Source organism: Botryllus schlosseri, chromosome 16, assembly GCF_051294905.1.
Source record: "Botryllus schlosseri isolate E-star chromosome 16, Bs_hap1, whole genome shotgun sequence".
Lineage (NCBI taxonomy): Eukaryota > Metazoa > Chordata > Ascidiacea > Stolidobranchia > Styelidae > Botryllus > Botryllus schlosseri.
The window spans coordinates 401,337-422,051 of record NC_137251.1 but is presented as its reverse complement, the minus strand read 5'-3'; the positions used below and the strand labels follow the sequence as shown (position 1 = coordinate 422,051).

Below are 20,715 nucleotides of genomic sequence, written 5' to 3'. Positions count from 1 at the left end.
ATCATCAATTGGGATCATCCGGAATTAAGGCCGCTAACGATACGCCATGCATAATCCCATTATTTTATCAATGATCCTTGATCATATTTCAAATACGATTTGCAGGTTGAAGTTGTTGAAATTTTCTTGGGAAACGGTACACTGGTGGTTGCAAGTAGTTGGTTGTAAGTGTGTTTCTGTCTATTTCAAAGTTTTAGGCGGGGCACAATGGGATAGTATTAAAAAAAATTAACACCGCATCAGATAGCAAGAAACTGATAAATCTTGAAGAAAAGGATGGATCAGCCAAGACCAGTTTTAGTTCACAATCCGCAGTTTGGAATCGTAATAAAACTTAACATGAAGATCTCTGCCGGCTCGTCGATCCACATTGATTATAACTGCTGCTAAAATAACCGTATAATGTCCTCCACTTATGGCGTGGGATGTTTATTTAAAGGAGTGTTGGTGACGATCTTGCTTATGTTTATTTTTATGTACGTAAAATCGGCCTTCGGATATCAATAATGAACAGAGGTGGTCAGTAACGAAATACTTCTATTTTTAGAAGAACTGAAGTAGTTTTCCTCTACTTATGGTACTTACTCAAGTAGATCTGATTTTCGCTACTTCTACTTTCGTAATATTTTGTGATCTACTTAATTACTTTTCGCTATTTTCAGTTTGTCAAGTAGAAGTAGTTTAATCCCCCAATACGAAAGACAGCCAGAGGAATTTCGGAGCTGTTTTCACGGAGTACCAACAATTAATATTCATAAAAGTCAAGCAAAGACCAGAAACTTTGTTGCGCTTCGCGCAGAGTAGGTATGGAGTGACAAAATGTTTTCACGAATGTATCAGTGGTACCGGATTGCTTGGTTCCGCTCACTCCGGATTGTATCAAATATCTCATCACAGTAAATATGGCCTACCATAACGTTTGAAACTACCGTTTCGCAATCTAGCAATTACCTATCATATCGTAATCTAGCAGCCCATTACGTATCTTGCTAATCTGGAAAATCCAGCAGATCGCCATTGAAGCTTTATGGACAAAAGACATGAATACAGTTTCCACTTCCTTGAAGTGGGATTTGTATTTCCTTTTCAATTTCGAGTATGATACTTTGAGCTCTAATTACTTTCAGTTCTTTTGTCTGCAGAACAACGTATATGTTGAAGCATAAGAGCAAGTGGTAGTAATGCCCATATTTTCTGAAAATAAAGCTACACTAAAAATAACTTTTATGATCCACAATATTTGTTGTTAACGTATACTAATCGCGCAAAGTGATGAAACCGTGCCCGATACAACTTCAACGTATTGCTCTTCGCCTTAGGGGCCTGATAATATGGGGTAGTAAGCCATGCCATGGATATTCTCTAAAACGGGGTCTTCTAGTAAACAAAGGGTAGTATCGCATTTCACATCAATACTATAGTTTGCATCCCATGATGCGAAAGAATGCTTATTCTGTCGAAAATTTATACCTCCTGGGATGCATCAATACGAATCAAGCTCTCAGCACCTTCCGCATAGCTTAATTCGCAGCTTTTGACAGTCCCTGCGAACGAATTATAGGACCGTTTTCAAAACTACTTACTTACCTGAGTAGATTTAAATTCAGTCAATTCTACTTCTACTTCAAGTAGTTTTAGGTGGCCTATTGAAGAAGTACTTCTACTCGTACTTGAGTAGATTTTTTTCATGGCTACTTCTACTTGAGTAGCTTTTTCGACTACTTTGACCACCTCTGATAATGAACCATATCATGTTCCTGTCAAATTTTGCCGATGTTCCCCACCCAGTTATTCGGAGCAACAACCCCCAAAAAGCTTTAAAATCGCATAAATTACCCTACAGGGTAACTATTAGTAGGCTGACTGTTCTGACTAAGCCGTGTAATATAATTTCAAGCACAACGGACAAGATATTACCATCCAAGAGCTTACATCGATGAGTCTATAATACTACTTTAATGCCAACAAACATGCAACTGAACGGCGCCTATAGACAAGTTAAGAACGGGCAATTGGTCAGCAAGCCCCGCGGTCGCAATATATGGAAGCCGAAGCTACTTCTCGTCAGTAAATACGGCATCATGAATTGGTACCATCCGTTGCAAGCTGAATAACTGGAGGAGACGCACATTCTGAAGGCAGAATCGACCACAGTAACAGAATTAGTCATAACCCGATGAATATTGAACAGTGAAATCTTGTTGAAAATTCGAGATAATCGAATCTAGGGTTGCGGTACCATATTTTTGAATAGGGAAGGGTAGGGTTACCATACCTACGCCGTCTTTTTGTCCTCGGAGGACGCCCAAATGTCCTCTTTATTGAGAATTTTGGTGAGATATATGGCCAAATTCGACTGAGACACAATAAGTCAGCGCTGTAGTACCGCTCCGGCGACTATATTTCGGGAGCTGGGCCGGAAAGTTGACCTTTTTTTAGTCAACCAACTGTATTTTGGGCACCGGGCGAAGTAAGTTAACTTTTTTTCTTCTTTTAGTCAACCGACCACCAAGCGGGAAAAATTTACCATTTTTTCAAGATTTTCCTTCGGTTTTGCAACTTTGAAAAAAGTGTCCTCTTTTCAGATTTCCAAAACAGCTGATTTTAAAAAGGAGATCTCGCTGCGTTGAATAAAAAAAGGTCATCACACCGGCTGCACCCTCAAATGGCCGCATTACTTATATGGATCATTTATGGCGGATTTTAGTTGACCCTGTCCATTAACCTAGCTGCAAAGCAAGAGGAGATATGGTAACCCCGGGTAACCCTAATCATGTCGCACCTTCCTTCTAAATTTTGAAATCGTCTCAAACAATTAGCTTCCATCCAGGCGGGCGTCCGATTTCAAAGACTACACCAAGTCGCTTCGACAACCCAATCTTTTCATTGAATCGCGATATTTTAGTGCTTTGGAATTATGAACAATGAACTCAACTCAAACACTTTCAAAAAATTACTTTTCGCTCCAGCTTAGAAACCGCTGGTCCACCTCATGATTGAATATCATGCCCTGAAGCCCACCCCTGCTCGGAACAAAAGGAACATAACATCAGAATGGATTTTCCTATCAGGGAATATTGCGACACAGACGAAGACATTGATTTCTCAGTTTTGCAACAACAGAACATCAATTGATAATCAGACAAAGAGAATTACAGTAGAAGATAAACAGTGAGAGAGAGACTTGCGTCGTTCTCAATGTGAACGAAGGACGGCAAAAAAATATCGTAAACCAAGAAAATTGCACAATCTTTACAGCATATTAGCACAAATATTCTCGGCAGTGTCACTGATGTAACTCAAAAAAATGGCGGTCTCTAAGCTTAAAAACCACAAGTTTTATATTTTGCATCAGACTTAGCAGGCAAGAATCACTTTGTTAAAAAACTATTGCCTAGGCCGGGCAGGTCAAACTACATTTAGTCCACAGGCCATATTCAAAATTCAGCGTCATATTTACAGCAGTCAGAGGCGGTCAGCAACCAAGTACATCGACTTCGAATTACCGCGAGTAGAATTTGCATACTCGCACTACTTCTTGAAGTGGATATGATGTTAGACTACTTCTACTTGACAGGTTTCAGTTGATTAGGCAAAACTATGCCTAGAATACTTCAATTACTTGTAAATCACTACGTCTACTTGAGTAGACATTTACGGCGTTACTTCCACTTCAGCCGCAACGGTGACTACTTTGACCACCTCCCGATTATTGTCCTTTTTGTCCATTGTTGATAAAAAGATCTTTTCAATTCTCTACTAGTTACTGACGATTACCCCTGATGAGAATCAGCCGTAAATATTCGGAATCATTTCGATACTAATATATTATGCAATCGTGTGTTACTCGGCACTGCATTGTGCGCCAGATGAAATAATTCAACGACCCATAACTTTGACACATCCGGTCTAAGTTACAGATATAAATCACCAACCAAAACGGATTAAACTCTGTACAAATAGCAATTCAACATAAATCATTTCAAGTGCTGTATGATTGCTTCAAGCTGTACTATCTGTTGCCTCAAAGCCTCTCAGAATGGTGATATCGGCAGCACTCATACACAGTAAAGCCATAAATATTAAAATAAAACCCATGCAATATTCTCAGAGCATCACAGTCGTCATGAAAGAAAAGTTTACAGACAATCCTCACAGGTCCCAGTGTGTACTTTGCATATACAATTATGATCAGACAGTCGTGTTATCCATGTCCAAAGAATCGTCTGGCATGGCTGCGACATTGCTCCCAGATGCCAAATCATCTAGATTACATTTTTAATGTTACTTCATCGAGAATTTATTTCAATATGATATGAAGAGCTTCTTATATATACAGGAACTTCAATATACAATTGAATGGTATATTAATAGTGAAATGAACCCGAATGTTTTCGGCTGACACTCGTCAGGGGTGATCGTCAGCAACTATTCTCTATTAGCCTAGTTCAGTGGTTCCCAACCGGGGAGGAATTCCCCCCTTGGGGGGAATTTTGCAATTTTTAGGGAGGAATTCCACTTTAGAATTGTAATGGATTTCCCAAAATGTTCATGTCCGAACTGTCATGTTGGCAACCAGTTATATCAGAGCGTATGCTCCTTATAGCTGTTTTTTTTGCTGAAAATATGTTCAAATGCTATTTGAAATCTCTTTCTCCAATACAAGTTCGTCCTTGTTTTTTTTGAACTAGTTCAGATGTGCTTTAGTTCGCAAGACAATTTTGTAGGCCAGAGATGGCCTCTCAATCAAATATATTCTAAGCAAGCAAATGTCGTGCCGAATCTATCACAACAAGGCCTCTAACAAAAGTATTTATCTTATATTTTCATGTCAACATTTTCATAAAGTGACAAAATATTCCAACGTCATCGATTCAAGTCAAAGAGATCGCTAGCCTTGCTTTATTTTTAGTGAACAGCTACTCGATCGAAAAAATGCATGTTAAACTTGGTGCAATGTTGCCGAAACCGAATGAGTGTCCTAAATTTCAATGAGCTCAAGCAGGAAATCTGATCACGTGTATGTTATATATCAAGGTATATATCAGGGCTGTAACCAAGTCACGAGGCTCCGAGTCACAAGTCAATTTCACTTTCATAGTTTTGACTCGAGTCAAGTCGAGTCATTTTCAATTCACCATTGAGTCAAGTCCGACGGTCCAAGTCACCAAGCATAGGGTCGAGTCCGAGTTATGGTATTATGACTCGAGTCCGAGTCCAATTTCTTGTGTTGACTGCTCAGTTTCCAGTTAAAGTCTTGTTAAACTCACTTTTTTTAACTCTGTTTGGTGATAATGAATGATTTTGATTTATAATATACTAATTTTCCTCACTTTGAGCAGTTTATTGTCGCATTCTCAAGTACCAGGACCAATAGACGAAATTCCAATAGGAAGGCCACTTTACTGTTCTTCGAAATTACAATGAAATGTCGGTCTTGGCCGTCTTATAGTCACGATGTCATATGGCTTGGTTTGAGTCATGTACAATGACTCCAAGTCGAGTCAATACACAGATTGTCTCAGGTCGAGTCGAGTCGTTTCCCTATTTCGAGAAAATGACTCGAGTCAAGTCGAGTCATCAGAAAATGCTGACTCGAGTCCGACTCGAGTGTATGGTCAATCCTGCTATATATGAAAATACCAATATTATTGGCCAAATGCATACGCACACTTGAGAAAAAAATCGCGAGACCAGCAAATTTATGCATACTGATTTTTCACAGCAGTTATATTAGCGATTGGTGCATGGCAAGCCGAAAACACAAATGGAAGTGTGGGAGTCTGTTGAGACAAGCCTTCCAGAATTTGTTTGATTGGGACCAAGACTATTGTTTTTGGAGGTCTACAAAGTATTGTTACAGCCGTACTAGAAACAGACACTCCGTACCTCCGGTCTTATTCTTCGGTCAACAGGTGATTGCGCGGTAAAAAAATGGCAATTTTTAATCATCGGGCAGATTTCTCGTAAGGGGGGGATTTTGGCACAAATTTCGGCCAAGGGAGGCACGAGATGAAAAAGGTTGGGAACCACTGGCCTAGTTGCTGACGGTTAGCCGAAAACATTCGGGTTCATGAATATGCTGTTCTATTCAATACATGATATGTACAGCAAAGTTGGACAGTTAGAAGGTTTACAACAGCGGTTCTCAAACTTTTTAGAGTCCGAGTCATGGTATTATGACTCGAGTCTGAGTCCAAGTCGTTGTGTTGACTGCTCAGTTTCCAGTTCGCATGGGTACTCAAATTTGCCCTGGTCATAAATTAAGTTTCTATATTGGAACCGAACCTGACGTGTCCAAACTTGACGTCACGGAAGGCTGGTTCTTGATGCGAATTATACAGTTCGTAGCTTTCAATCTTCTGCAGAGATTGACGTAAATCTTGATACAGGCAACAGTGGTAAGTATTTGGCGTTGCTAACCAAGCAGAAGTAACGCCTTAAATTTCTATACAAATACAAGTAGCGATCTCCAAGCCATATCAAAACTATTTCAGATGGAAAAGGTAAAACTCAAGTCTGAAAAGCCCCAGAGTAAGTAGTTTTCCTAAGTAGATTTTGTCTAAGGGTCATATATTTCTAGCAGGTGGCTGCTTTCAAAATTGTAAGGTGGACTTTCGTGAATAATGCACTTATAACTAGGGCTGGGCAAAATCGAGTACATGAGCGATTAGATTCTGAATCACGTATTATTATAGAATGTAAACATGGAATGGCAGCGACCGATTTTGCAGCTTCGTTCCGCTTCGCTGAAGCTTTACTCGGACTTATTTTACGGCAGCTACTGCAGGATTTCTGACAATCCAAAAGTTGTCTTCCAGAGCGCAGACTTTACTGAATCTGGTCTTGATCGTAAGCTACTGTCACAGTGACACCGAAAATATCAATCAAAATATGGTCAGGCTCCGTACTTAGATGAAAAATCACCCGCAACAACTAAAATCTGCATTGTTCAGAACAATCGGATGACCGCAAAACAATGACCCATTGCGGCTCTTCGATTGTTCGGACAATGCCGATATTTCAGACTTGAAGGGCGAATTCTAAGCGGTAGAGTGCCTGATCATATTTTCATTTACGTTTTCAGAGTCAGTGCGACAGTAGCTTTCGATCAAAACCAAATTCAGTAAATTCTGAGCTCTGGAAGATGACTTTTGGATTGTCAGAAATCCTGCAGTAGATGCCGTAAAATAAGTCTGCGTAAAGCTTCAGCGAAGCGGAACGAAGCTGCAAATTCGGTCGTTGCCATTCCACGTTTACATTCTATAGTATTATGCTTCGAGTCGAGTCATCGAGTATCACTCATTATGACGTCACAACAGAATGCAAAGTGTCAAAGTTCAAATATGTACCTTTTATTCCACCACAAGGAATATAATGCCTGTTATCCATCAGATTAAAGATACTTCGATATTTTTTCGACCATACCGATTTCATTGCACTTGGTGACCATGTTGTGGGATAATCATGACTTATTTCCAGTAACGTTCGAAGCTTTGTGCTATATGTTTCATATGCTGCGATACGTTAAAGCAAGGTTTCAAGACTTCAACAGTGAAAATTAGTATTGAAATTGAAATTCTCGTTGACGAATCAACTTTCAGTGGCGAAGAGCGTATAATTCCACTACTAGTATCATTGTGCCCAGCCCTACTTACAACACTATAAACAGGTAGTTAAGGATCTTGAAAATATTTTCAGTTGCCATGGCACCGGGCTATTTCACACGGTTCCTATGACAAACATCACTCATAAAACTATCTACTTCCAAATGTAAATTATAAAAATGAATAGGTTTCGCCCAAGTAGAGGTATATTTGTAAGTAGTCTATAAACATAACCACTATTAAAATATATTGTATATAATTACCATTATACAGAAGCTATTTGACGAAGTTTTTATCAAAATTTCACTCAGGCTATAATTCCAAAACTCATTTATACTTTATAAAAGCCAGGAAGCAGACTTGGACAACGGCAAATTTTTTACCTTTTCCAAAGAATTAGAATTATAGCAATACATTTTTTCCCAGACCGACTAGAATTAGAATTGTAGCTACACAGAATCAAGTTCAGTTCGTGTCAAACGGAGTTGTTCTCATAAGCATGTGAATGACAAATGTCTGTACACCGAGCTTGGTTCTCCTGGTAGCAGTTTTAAAAAACCAGAAACGAGATTAAGAGTTAGAATTAGAGCAAAGAAACATTTGATTACCGGCATTTCGCTTTAATTACTCGAATTACACAACTAGAATTATCTAGTTGTCCAAGTCTGTTTGGATGTGAAATCTCAGTGGCTTTCTAGAAGTAGAACTGGAAGTAGTGTGAAAACGTAACGAGTTAAGTGGCACAAGTAGCCGAAACTACTCGAGCACCCTGAAAAAAGTACAAGTACTTCTTTACTGAGTAAGTCTGGCGAATCAAGTTTGCGTGAAATTCAACATAATAGGATGCTCACCCGACACTGGACGTATAAGAATGCAAGTGCGGCAAGCGAGCCAACGATAACAACTGCGAGCTTTGTCCAGAAAGGAAATTTCCTTTCGGCTAAAAATAAAAAGATTGTTACATCTAGAAAACGCTCAATAGAATCCTTTATATCACATGCATAGAGTCCAGACTTGCACAAACTCCCCATCTAGTCCGTTGACGGTTAATTAACTACTGTTTTTTGACTAGTTCTAGTTGTGGATTTTATAAATGAGTAGTCCTAGTTCTAATTCTAGTGGTAAGTTTCAGAAAATGACTAGTTCTAGTTGTGGATTTGAAAATCAAGTAGTTCTAGTTGGCTAATTCCATTATACCTTAACGAGGCCTGTAATGCATACCCTCAGAATTGTCCAATATTTACAAATGTTGTTCTTTTTTGAATTCTGCGTGCATTAAAAAAATTAGATTGAAAAATTTCCAGCGGTTCAAAAGATAATGAGATTCAAAATTCTCATGTCACTAGGTGGCGCTACATGCAAAAATCTTTAAAATCCATATTTTTTGCTGTAATGATGGTGGAGAATCAATCAAAATGTCTAATTATACAATTGTGAGGCCAAGGAATTGAAAAAAATCAACATTTTCGCTCTAAACTCGAAGCAAAAAAAGTTACGGACGAAACAAAATTGGGGGGAAGCGGACTTGGAAATCCATGTAGGATTCCGTTTACACAAAAAAAAATTATTGCAAAATGTACTTTGATGCAGTATGATTGATAAAAAAATGGATTTTCAAATTAATCTCTATTCCTCAAGGAAATCACAAAAAATTTATCTTTGTATTGAGTAATTGGTTATAATAGCTACGGTGAGCAGCTTTGCACTGCTGCCCACCACAACTACTATTATGACCAATTACGCAATGCAAAGATAAATTCTTTTGTGATTTCCTTGAAGAATAGAGATTAATTTGAAAATCCAATTTTTTCGGTACGCTGAATAGCTTATACGGATGTTAGTCGACATCAATAAACTTAAATAAAAAGTGATCAAGACATCGAGAGTTGAACGAAAGCGATGACCTTTTTATTTTTAGACAACACCACGAATTTTCCAGCAAAAATAGCAAAATCAGCTGTTTTTAGCCTTGATCAACCAACTTTTCTGATTTGGAAAAAGTGTCCTCCTTTCCCAATTACAAAATATGGTAACCCTATAGTTGCGTGTATCAAAAGTCAGTATCGGTAGTTCTATTTCAAGTTCTATGAGTTTTGAAATGTGAGCAGTTCTAGTTGTGATTTATGAAAAGCGTGCAGTTCTAGTTGCGAGTTTTGAAGTGAGTAGCTCTAGTCCAGTTCTAGACGTGCATTTTTGAAACCCAGCAGTTTGCAGAAATCGGATGCAGTCACAGAGCTGCACAATGCTCCCTCAAATCCAAGGCCTCGCATAAACTTTCATTGTCAAGACGTGAACTACCGGGCATGAAAAATGAATCGATACTCAATCGCTCAAAAATGTGATTAAGGGGACTAGCAAGTCAAAAACCTAACTCTCAGATGGCTATCCCAATCACCATGAAATTTTCACAGTCGCTAGGCTATATACGAAAAAACAAAAAGTTTAGTTCTACCCTGCAGATGATGGGTTTGAAGGAGAAAAAATGCACCGACACGGGGAATGCAAAATCTCAATATTGTGATGCCCTTTTCTCAATCTAACGCCTTATTTTGGAAGTACTAGGACAGTGCTGTGTTATGCTAAAATTTGAAGGAATATGTGCAACCCCTCTAGGAGAAATTCCATTTTGAAATTTTGAAATTTCAAATTTCAGGTCATTTTTTCAAAAAGTTTGCTGTGAAGCTCTGTAATTCAGAGCAAGGTAGAACTAGGCCAAACGCCTCTAAGCATAACACAGGTCTCTATGTTAGCTTTTCAAAAAAGCTCAGTGAATACTATACGACATATATGTCATACAAATTTTTGATTTACCGTGAAGCTGTTCAACAAAATTTTAACAAATTTTATAATGGAGAAAAACATTAATAAACATTTTACCAGTAATAAAAGATACTAAACCGGTGCCGATGAAAATCGAAATTATGAAGTTATTGGTTATGTTTTGGGTAAGATAAGGCCACGAGGTAAGAGTATAGGTAATATGTCGATATTTCAAGCCAAGAAAAAAAATTGAAAATTTTGATATTTTTTCTAAATTTTGAATTGCTAGTCCCCTTAAAGACAGGGAGTGTGACATCACATATTGTCCATCTATAGAGTGTCACCTTCGGGCGTCAATTCCGAGATCACAGTCGAATTGTCCAGCTTGAAACGATCTTTCTCGCGTACCAGCAGCACAGTGGATGAATTGGCCGTTGACGAATTGCTCATCATGACGTGTCCTGCTTACCATAACATTTAGAGGTGGGTATGATCAGTTATTACTAGTGCTGGTAAACTGGGGTAGGGTTAGAGTCGAGGAGTGAAGGATGATTATTTGGAGTACCGGAATGACACGATCCTTGCCTTTAAGAGTTAACTTCTCAATGAAAATCACACTTTCGATATTGTTTTCCTCTCGGAAGCATTGAAACTTAGATTGGTCGTATCACAGCATACAAAACATGTACAAAGCTACACACGTTACTGGAAATCACAATCTGTGAAGTCATGATCGACCCACAGCATTGTCACAAATAGCAATAATATAAGTAGGCTATGGTCGAAAAAATACAAAACCATCATTAATGGGACGTGGAACTGGCATTGTATTCTTTGTTGTCGCATAAAAGGTTATATACCGGTATTTCAACTTTCCACCTCATACCTACTGTTTTGATGTCATGAGTGCTACTCAATTACTCGACTCAGAATGGAATTACTCCGATTTTGCCAAGTCCTAGTTACAAGACGTCATAATTCAATTCACCTTGCCTATCTTCAATTTTCCCAACGACGACACAAATAGCCCCAAAAAAGATGATCAACGTGACGACGTGAAACATGACGCCCCACATAAGACTTTCACGCTCCCTGGTCGTCAGAGTCAATTTCCGCCACTGAAGTATGTTGGATTTTTAGGTATCGGGAAGTGCTTTCAAATAATTCCTTACTTTATGGATTGGCTTCAACTTTGTTTCCATTGAAAAATGATGGCGACAAAGTTCGCAAGCTTTCGTTCCTGGGAAAGACAATTTTCTGTATTAAAAGAAAACTTGTACATGTACAAACTACCAATCTAGGTGGTTGACAGTCAACTAAGTAGTTGTTGTTCTGAGTTGTAAAAAAAATGAGTGCGCATTTTAAAAAGTGAGTAGTTCTTGCTCTAATTCTAGTTGCGAGTTTTGAAAATTGAGTAGTTAAAGTTCTGCTTCTAGTGTGAGTTTTGAAAACTGCGTAATTATAGTTCTAGTGGTAGACGTAATAGCTCAGGCCAACGACATCTTGCGCACAAGGCCTATTACAGATGCGATTGCTCAGGCCGATGATTATGTCATGTGCACCAGGCCGGTTAGAGATGCGACTGTAGCATTTAGAACAGCGATTAGAGCTTGCGCACATAGTGTATTGTATATGCGACCGTTCAGGCCTGACGCTGATGCACTGAATTAGCGAATTAGCTCATTTAATAATGGCAAACCAACTCAGCAGGAGATCGCTTGCTGTTGTGCAGCGCAGATGCTCAAAACGCTTCTCGCTAATTGGCAGCGTGTAACACTGATAGTACGAATTACAGGGCGATAAAAACAAACATGAAGAAAGGTGGGATTTCAAGATATATTTCGAGGGATATTTTTTCAAGGCTTGTACCCATGCATAATACGCACCCCCGATTTTATGACAAAAAAATCGGGAAAATTTTGCGCATTATTCATGGAAAATTACAGTAATTCTAGAGTTCTAGTTGTGCACTTGAAAACAAGTACAAGTACAAAACACTTGTCGTCATTTGGCGTTAATTTTGCTACCAGTGATCTGCTGTGTGATGTTCTCAGTAGTCTCAGAACTAGCAACTAGAACTAGAACTCTATCATCAGTTAGTTGCCGTTGACCAACTAGATAGGTGCTTTGTATACGTCTGAGCTGCACAGAATACCTGAGCTTTGAAGCCATTGTTGCAGACAGGCTTCATGCACGTAGCGTAGACTTCCCTTGCAATAGCATGGAGAGATCAACTGGCCGCTATCTCCTGCACAGTGACAGATCCGACAAATTTTTTCCTGAAATAACAGAAACAGTAAGGAGGATGTGGGGGAAACTTGTGATAAATCGCGAATCTGGTGATCCTCAGAGGCGGAGGACTAAAAAATTTTCAGCTTTTCCAAATTAGATTAGAATTTGAAAGACTGAATTCGCAAAAACTTGGAAATTGAATTGAATTACGAATTGGAAAGAAATAGAGCAAAAATCAAGTTCACTTCATATCAAATCAATCATTATCGTAAGCACGAGAATGACAAATGTCTGTACAGCAAGCTTGGCTCGTTACCAATTATAGAGTCCCCCTGTAGCATTTTCAGGAAAACCAGTAATAAGATTACAATTGAAATGAGAGAAAACAAACATTATTTGCATTTCCATCAATTAGTGTAATTAGATTTATCTAGTTGTATCTTGTGAGAAATAGAGCCAAAAACGGATTAGGTAATGGGTGAAAACAAGACTTATAATCCTTCGCGTCAAAATCGATTACAATTATGTCATGAAAACTGGGTGTGCACTGTGCATTCACATCCTAGCCGCACGAAGCCAAAAACTTCACAGTGTTAATCAATGAATTCGGTCAATAATAATGCCTCTGTATACCGTTGGGATCATTTGACAAGGACAGGAGTATTCGGCGTACATGCATCTATCATTTTGAGCAAAGGTCTCATCGCCGACCATCTTTCTGCATGTGCTGAGGCGAAGTCGCATCTTGGGCGACACATACTCTCATAATTACGAATAGAGTTCGACACAATTCTGTAAATTGGGCGTATTTTTAACTTTCAGAATAGGGCGCCTAACTGCCAATACTAAAAGCAAGAAACCGAGTGACAATAAATTGCGCCAAATACCAAGAAAAATATGAAGTCAACAAAATCTGCCACAAAATATTCTACTTTATGATCATATACGCAGATCTATGAAAAATGTGGCTGGCTGCTGGCTACGCCTATATATGTCAGTACTGAAAATTTAGTCGTCAACATCCCAAATTTTGCGGTCGGGCTAATCAAATTTTGGTTGGCCTTACAAGTTCAGTACATATTATATCTGGCTAATTTATGTTTTTGATATTTTCACTTATTTCGAGAATCCCCTCGCAGGTTGGCCGCTAGGGTTACCATATTCCTCCTTTAGAAGGATTTCTCTTCCTTTTTCAAGAAATGGAAAATGTCCTCCGAGGACACCCAAATATTCTCCTTTTTGGCTATTCGTCCTCGTTTATAGCTTTGACAGGCAGGCGATTGCACAGGCACATATGAAAACGCCACAAATGGCTAAAACGAGATTTCGATTTCGGCTAACAATCCTAACATAATAACTCGGTTGAAAAGATATACTCACTGACGTATTTGTGCTCGGTAAGGTGTGTATGGAAGTGTCTGAAAAACTTTTGATCGCTTGACGCTGGGCTCGGGCTGTCGTTAAATAGATTTCTCTCCTTCTCTCCCTTTCTCTCGCATCAGAATCCCGGCGTTCCGGGCAATTCAACAAAACACCTTCGTTCTGATTTGAATCCAGGGAACTGGCAGACGAGCTTGCAGAGAATTGAGGTTTCGATAACACAGCAGAATCGTAATCCATTACATGAACAACAGGTGACTGAGGTGAGGAGTTACCAGATTCATTTATTGAATCGATAAAAACGATAGGATCTGGTGTATTTCGTGTAAGCACTTCTTCAGCACTCATAGTTCTTAATGGATTGAATGACTATATTAATTCTGAATGGAGTAATGAATACAGGGGATAGTTAACCGGTTAATTATGTATGATACACACTAGGTTATACATGCTGTGGGGATAGAAAACGGAAATTCAAAAAGCATCCTGGTTGGACTGAATGGCGCCATGACTTGGTTCGCAATGCGTACGACTCGAGACATTCTATATCAGTAGTTCTCAACCTTTTTATCTTCGCGGACCCCCTCAAGTTTTTGTTTAAAATTAGCTCAATTATCATCCGACCATCATCTGTCCCGTGCAAATATTGATTGCAGGCGGGCATCCCTAAAATACGGAAAAGCGGAAACTGCGGAAAACGAACCCTAAAACGCGGAAACAGCGGAAACAATAAAAAATGCTGATTCCTAAAAGACGGAAAAAGCGGAAAACTCAACCATCGATTAAATAGCGGACTTTGATACTGACATAATCTGTTCGCTGCGGAATCTAAATTAACCGAAAACGGAGCGTAGCCGTAGCAGCGGACTCTGCGGAAAATTTAACCATACCAGTTTGAGATGATTATGACTTTGATACTGACATAATCTGCTGGCTGCGGAATCCAAATCACCGGAAAACGGAGCGTAGCCGATGCTGCGGAAACAGCGGAAAAGTTAACCATACCAGTTTGTGGCAAATTTAACGGAAGATTGACCATCGATTAAAGAGAGGAGTTCGATACTGATATCAGTATTAAAGTCCTCTCTTTAATCGATGGTCAATCTTCCGTCAAATTTGCCTCAAACTCGTATGGTTAACTTTTCCGCTGATTTGCATTCCGTAGCCAGCAGGTTATGTCAGTATCAAAGTCCTCTCTTTAATCGATGGTCAATCTTCCGTCAAATTTGCCTCAAACTGGTATGGTTAAATTTTCCGCTGTTTCCGCTGCGTAGGCTACGGTCCGTTTTCCGCTGATTTAGATTCCGCAGCGAGCAGATTATGTCAGTATCAAAGTCCGTTATGTAATCGATGGTCAAATTTTCCGTCATATTCGCCTCAAACTTGTATGGTTAACTTTTCCGTTGTTTCCGCTGCGTAGGCTACGTTCTGTTTTCAGCTGATTTATATTCCGCAGCAAGCATATTATATCAGTATTAAAGTCCTCTCTTTAATCGATGGTCAATCGCTTCCGTCAAATTTGCCTCAAACTCGTATGGTTACCTTTTCCGCTGCTGCAGCTACGCTCCGTTTTCCGCTGATTTGGATTCCGCAGCCAGCAGATTATGTCAGTATCAAAGTCCGCTATTTAATCGATGGTTAAGTTTTCCGCTTTTCCGTCTTTTAGGAATCAGCATTTTTTTATTGTTTCCGCTGTTTCCGTTGTTTCCGCGTTTTAGGGTTCGTTTTCCGCTGTTTCCGCTTTCCCGTCTTTTAGGGATGCCCATTACTGGCTAGTAATAAACTATAGATAATTAAATAGTATATTCAATATTCATATTGAAATGAACCCGAATATTTTCGGCTGACACTCGTCAGGGGTAATCGTCAGCAACTAGTAGAGAATTGGAAAGAACATTGTATATCAACAATCGTATCACAAAATATGACGTCACCAGCATGAAAGTGAGAGCGTTCAATGTACTATTTTTAGGGGCAGTGGCTACTCGTCCGGTCCCGGACGAATAATTTTCTCAGGCTATTCGTCCGGCACCGTGTGACGTAGGCCCGTTACTATGGAGACTGTATGCGTTTTTGACAGGCTTCGGTTTTGTACATTATTTATTCGCCTTTCTGGTTACTGATTTCAATGGTTACTGTTACTGATTTGTATGCTCATAATTATAGCTCCGAGGGAAAGTTTACGCCATACTAATAATTGCAAATAGCTGTGGTGAAAGTACGAGAACTTGACGCCCACCTTTACCTTTACAAGAGATGTTTACCTACGCTTAATGTAGTAAGAACAAGTAGGATAGTGATTTGTAAGCTCATAATTGGAGCTCCGAGGGAATGTTTGCGCCATACGAAGAGTTCCAAAGTGCTATCGTTAAATAACCGGATGCAGTCAGAACACGAACGATTCGCTGAAATTCTTGCTGCCTCCACCTATTTCTGAACTCATGCAAGCGCCATTGACCTAACCAATTGTACGTGAACTTGCACAGCTAAGACGGAATTGTCACCTCTGCTGTACTACGAGTACTCATACTTGATGTTGCTGCGCAGTAATGATTGGAATACCAACTGAGAGAGACTGTGCGTCTTTATTTTCATACAACAGAAATACAGAACAAATGGACAGCAGCAATGATCATACAGAAAACATGTGCATGCACAGTATTTGATGTCGGATAGAAGAGATCGATACAGCCATGGAAGTCAAGTGGTCTGATAAAACCCGCATGAAACAAGTATGCCTACATTGTCTCTGCATCATCTGACTGTAACAAATCGTAGTTGAAAAGATGAAGAAAAATTAAATGATAGCAAATGAATGAATGAAGCAATGTCTGGGCAAAGTAGGGCAACAGTGTTAATACGACTATCAGAGGTAATCAGGTAGGTCAAGAGTGTTAATAGGACTATCAGAGGTAATTAGGTATGGCAAGAGTGTTATTAGGGCGACAAGAGGTAATGAGGTATTTTTTTTATAATCTGCCATACAGCAGTTCACAGATGGTAATCCATTCAAAATGATAGGTCAGTCGACAGATCTCTTGGTTAGGTAACTATTAAATGGGCCCAAGTAGATATTTCCCTTCGATGAGGGTCCTGTATTAAGGGAGTGAACAACTTAAGCAGGTATGAAAAAGTCATCGAACACATACGACAAACTGTTCGAAAAATATTTGTGTACAACTTCAATGTTTATATGATCATTGGGTGTTAATCTGGTATGCATGCTGGCATTTCCGCACATTCCTTATTGCAGGTGACAGTAAATGCTGTGCATACAATTTGCTGCTTTCAAGATATTCAAGCATTGATAGCGTGTTTTCACTGGGAACATCAATCATGAAAACTAAGTAGCCTACTTTCAATGTCAAAGTTGCCGCTACATATTTTTCTAACAGAGGCATCTGTTATTTTTTGCAGCGGCCACAGAACCATTTGTTTTGTTTAGGGTAAGTGTTTAGTCCAGCACATAGAAGATGATCCCGGTTGAGACAGGAGTCGCAACGAATTGAATTGCTCTTTGTAAGTTGAAGGTCGCATACTCCACAGTACCAGTCTTTCTGACTATATTTACTTTGGAATGCCTTCATCACAGCAGCCCATCCATCATATGCGAAGTAATTCTTGATGTGGAGTATATTCACAGTCTCATCAAGGCAGCTGTTGGGGATGAGACGAGTGTCAGACGTGACAGACTTACTGCCCAATTTCTTTCCATACACTGCTTCATTAGTGTCAGATGGTGATACAAACCATGACAGCATCACTGTGAATAAGGCAGAAGTGAAATTTGCTGAAGTTCTGCATGAAATAAACTTACATCGGTCTCTGTCTTTAGGATGTATTTTTTTAAATGGAACTGGAGTGTCACATTTCTTCTTCTTCGGAAGGCCAACCACAGTTTGTTCCAAGCCTTTTGGGCGTCCTCTTTTTTTCAGTTTTGATGGCAGATGAATGTTGGAAAGATCTGAAACAGCAAGATCAGTTTTACTATAGTGTAGCAAGATAAAGTTTGGATTTATTTGACACCAACCCGTGAACTTGTCTGGTGTCATGGTGATTTTGCTACAGTCTACCGACACTGCTGGGGTGCTATTTTCTGCATCACAGACTTCGGACACTGCTATAGCGCAATCTGAAGGTAAACAAACATGCAAACATCATGAAATTGCAACATACATCTAAATCCAGTGAGTATAGTGACCTGGCCTGTGATTTAAGATAATTTCTTTATTGTAATGAAATCGCAACAAATATCGGAGTTTATTGATACTGATATTTCCGCGAAAGCAGTCCTAATAACATGATGTCTGGTAGCTTAATTAACCTGGGATGTTGCTTGTGAATAGTGTATGTATGGTTGATTGATTGATGGCCTACATTACTTGGTGATGTAGTGTTGTCTGCAACTAATAGACTAGAATAACATTTTAAGTAAAATGCTAACTAACCTGACGTCTCAACAATCACCACCGTCTTTTCCTTCGCAGAGGCATGAGATCCATCTTTGTTCGAATCAACACAACCTACCAGAAATGGAGAGGATACAGAAATAAATATCAAGTGTTAATGAGTGCACAATAGACGTACCTGCTGTAGTGTTATTGGTCCCAGGTACAGAGGCATGAGATCCATCTTTGTTAGAATCAACACAACCTACCAGAAATGGAGAGGATACAGAAATAAATATCAAGTGTTAACGAGTGCACAATAGACGTAGGCCTACCTGCTGTAGTGTTATAGGTCCCATGTACAGAGGCAGTACCTGCTGTAGTGTTATTGGTCCCAGGTACAGAGGCAGTACCTGCTGTAGTGTTATTGGTCCCAGGTACAGACTTTCGTTGGAGGTTTATTGATTCAGTTTCTGTTATAAAAGTCGGTGTTATGAATTATAATTTTTCTAAATTATCTATTAATTGCATTAGTTGTCATTTATTGAATCATCAGATCAAAATGAAAAAATATAACGGTGATTATGCATTAGTTGTCATTTATTGATTCAATAGTGATAATCGCATATTACCTTGCTCAACCCGTGGTTATGCTGTTCATTAATACTCTTCACTATGAGATACTGCCCATCCTCTGATGTACCAAACCTGATATGAGCTTGGCACTCTTTACGGAAAGTGCTGCAATGAAATCGTGATACGTTACCCTGTATTTCAAGCGTAATGCACAGCATGTGTGGCAGTGCCGCTGCTCGTAGTCCAGTAGCGAGCTAAAAAGGGGGCACTTCTTCGTTATTCTCCACACATCAGGAAGTGGTCTCCATGAAACCAATGCTTCCTATGAACATGTGAGAATTTATAAACGTTAAAATAAATTGATTTTCGCGTTGGGGTGGGGGATATTAGGGTCGGGTGGGTTAGGATTAGGGTGGAGGGATTGTGGTTGCATGTGTGGGGTTAGGATTGGAGTGTCGGGGTTGCATGTGTGGGGTTAGGATTGGGGTGTCGGCACGTGTGGGGTTAGGGGTGTCGTAAGATGAAGTGGTGGGGTTGCAGTTGCATGTGTCGGGTTGCGTATGCGTAAGATGAGGTGGTAGGGTTTCAGTTGCATGTGTGGGGTTAGGATTGGGGGGTCAGCACGCGTGGGTTAGGATTAGGGTGTCGTAAGATGAGGTTGCATGTGTGGGGTTGCGTATGCGTAAAATGGGGTTACAGTTGCATGTGTGGGGGTTGCGTATGCGGGGTTAGGATAGGGGTGGCAGGGTTGCGTATGCGGGGTTAGGATAGGGGTGGCAGGGTTGCGGTTGCACGTGTGGGGTTGCGTATGCGTAAAATGAGGTGGTGGGGCTACAGTTGCATGTGTTGGGTTGCGTATGCGGGGTTAGGATAGGGGTGGCAGGGTTGCACGTGTGGGGTTGCATATGCATAAAATGAGGTGGTGGGGTTACAGTTGCATGTGTGGGGTTTGCATGTGTTGGGCTGCGTATGCGGGGTTAGGATAGGGGTTAGAAGGGTGTCGTAAGATGAGGTTGCATGTGTGGGGTTAGGATTAGGGTGTCGTAAGATGAGGTGGTGGGGTTGCAGTTGCATGTGTGGGGTGAGGTGGTGTGGTTGCAGTTGCATGTGCGGGGTTAGGATAGGGGTTGCGGTTGCATGTGTGGGGTGAGGTGGTGGGGGTGTGGTTGCAGTTGCATGTGCGGGGTTAGGATAGGGGTTGCGGTTGCATGTGTGGGGTTAGGGATTGGGGTGTCAGCACGCGTGGGTTAGGATTAGGGTGTCGTAAGATGAGGTGGTGGGGTGTCATAGGAATGGGTTGGGGTTTAGGCTGAGGCTAATTTAACCCTAATTTCACGATACCAAGACTACAAAATGCTCATGGGGAACATTGCTTGTTCATGTGGTTGTGGACCCGGTGGAAATTCCGTATCATACGTAACGCTTACTTACCGTTGGTTAGGTCGTAGACCCTTAGATAAGCTCTGAAATCTGCGGCCGCCGTGGATGCAGTGAAAAGATATCTGGCCATACTTGAGCGCATCATTGAAATTTCGCCGAGTGGTTCGCTTTCTTACTGCATCGAGCGTACGTGAATCTCTCTTGTAGAGCTGGACGTAATTTTCTTTCTGGTATTTCTCCAAAGCACTTTCTAAGTCTTCATAAGAGGAGAACCTACTCTCGGAATCCATGCCGCAGTTACGGCCCACAGTTCCGGAAATCCCGGCACCCATTCTGCAGTTGCGGCACGCTTACGCCGGACGAATAGCCTGAGGAACTTTATTCGTCCGGGA

At 40.2% G+C, this 20,715-nt stretch overlaps 2 protein-coding genes across 9 annotated transcripts; both read right to left on the bottom strand.

The window, feature by feature from the left end:
- Positions 1-3,055: 3,055 nt before the first annotated feature.
- On the bottom strand, positions 3,056-14,605 carry LOC145458508 (E3 ubiquitin-protein ligase MARCHF8-like). Of its 2 annotated transcripts, none has more exons than XM_080336895.1 (8): positions 13,980-14,605; positions 12,523-12,646; positions 11,540-11,607; positions 11,356-11,485; positions 10,712-10,828; positions 8,459-8,547; positions 6,289-6,362; positions 3,056-4,265 (listed from the first exon to the last, which is right to left on the bottom strand). In XM_080336895.1, exons 1-8 carry the CDS (start codon positions 14,325-14,327, stop codon positions 4,262-4,264), a joined length of 954 nt encoding a protein of 317 aa, XP_080193021.1. In that variant the 5' UTR covers positions 14,328-14,605; the 3' UTR covers positions 3,056-4,261. The 2 variants fall into 2 exon arrangements, with proteins under 2 accessions (XP_080193021.1, XP_080193018.1); XM_080336892.1 differs by having other exon boundaries at positions 6,289-6,382; positions 13,980-14,603.
- A 1,940-nt stretch (positions 14,606-16,545) lies between these two features.
- LOC145458509 (uncharacterized) lies at positions 16,546-20,513 on the bottom strand. Of its 7 annotated transcripts, XM_080336899.1 has the most exons (7): positions 20,375-20,495; positions 18,703-18,840; positions 18,567-18,632; positions 18,428-18,502; positions 18,010-18,111; positions 17,797-17,943; positions 16,546-17,742 (listed from the first exon to the last, which is right to left on the bottom strand). In XM_080336899.1, the coding sequence occupies exons 1-7, from the start codon at positions 20,466-20,468 to the stop codon at positions 17,384-17,386; spliced, it is 981 nt and encodes a 326-aa protein (XP_080193025.1). In that variant the 5' UTR covers positions 20,469-20,495; the 3' UTR covers positions 16,546-17,383. The 7 variants fall into 7 exon arrangements, with proteins under 7 accessions (XP_080193025.1, XP_080193022.1, XP_080193023.1 ...); XM_080336896.1 differs by having other exon boundaries at positions 16,546-17,943; XM_080336897.1 differs by having other exon boundaries at positions 16,546-17,943; positions 18,567-18,611.
- Positions 20,514-20,715: the final 202 nt, after the last annotated feature.

Coding starts and splice junctions, on each gene's coding strand:
- LOC145458509 (XM_080336896.1), bottom strand. CDS start 20,468: ATGATGCGCTCAAGTATGGCCAGATATCTTTTCACTGCATCCACGGCG. Junction 18,503..18,566: donor GACCAATAACACTACAGCAG/GTACGTCTATTG, acceptor CATTTCTGGTAG/GTTGTGTTGATTCGAACAAA. Junction 18,112..18,427: donor GGTGATTGTTGAGACGTCAG/GTTAGTTAGCAT, acceptor GTTTACCTTCAG/ATTGCGCTATAGCAGTGTCC.
- LOC145458508 (XM_080336892.1), bottom strand. CDS start 14,327: ATGAGTGCTGAAGAAGTGCTTACACGAAATACACCAGATCCTATCGTT. Junction 12,647..13,979: donor TACCGAGCACAAATACGTCA/GTGAGTATATCT, acceptor CTGTTATTTCAG/GAAAAAATTTGTCGGATCTG. Junction 6,383..8,458: donor TCTTATACGTCCAGTGTCGG/GTGAGCATCCTA, acceptor GCCTGTATCAAG/ATTTACGTCAATCTCTGCAG.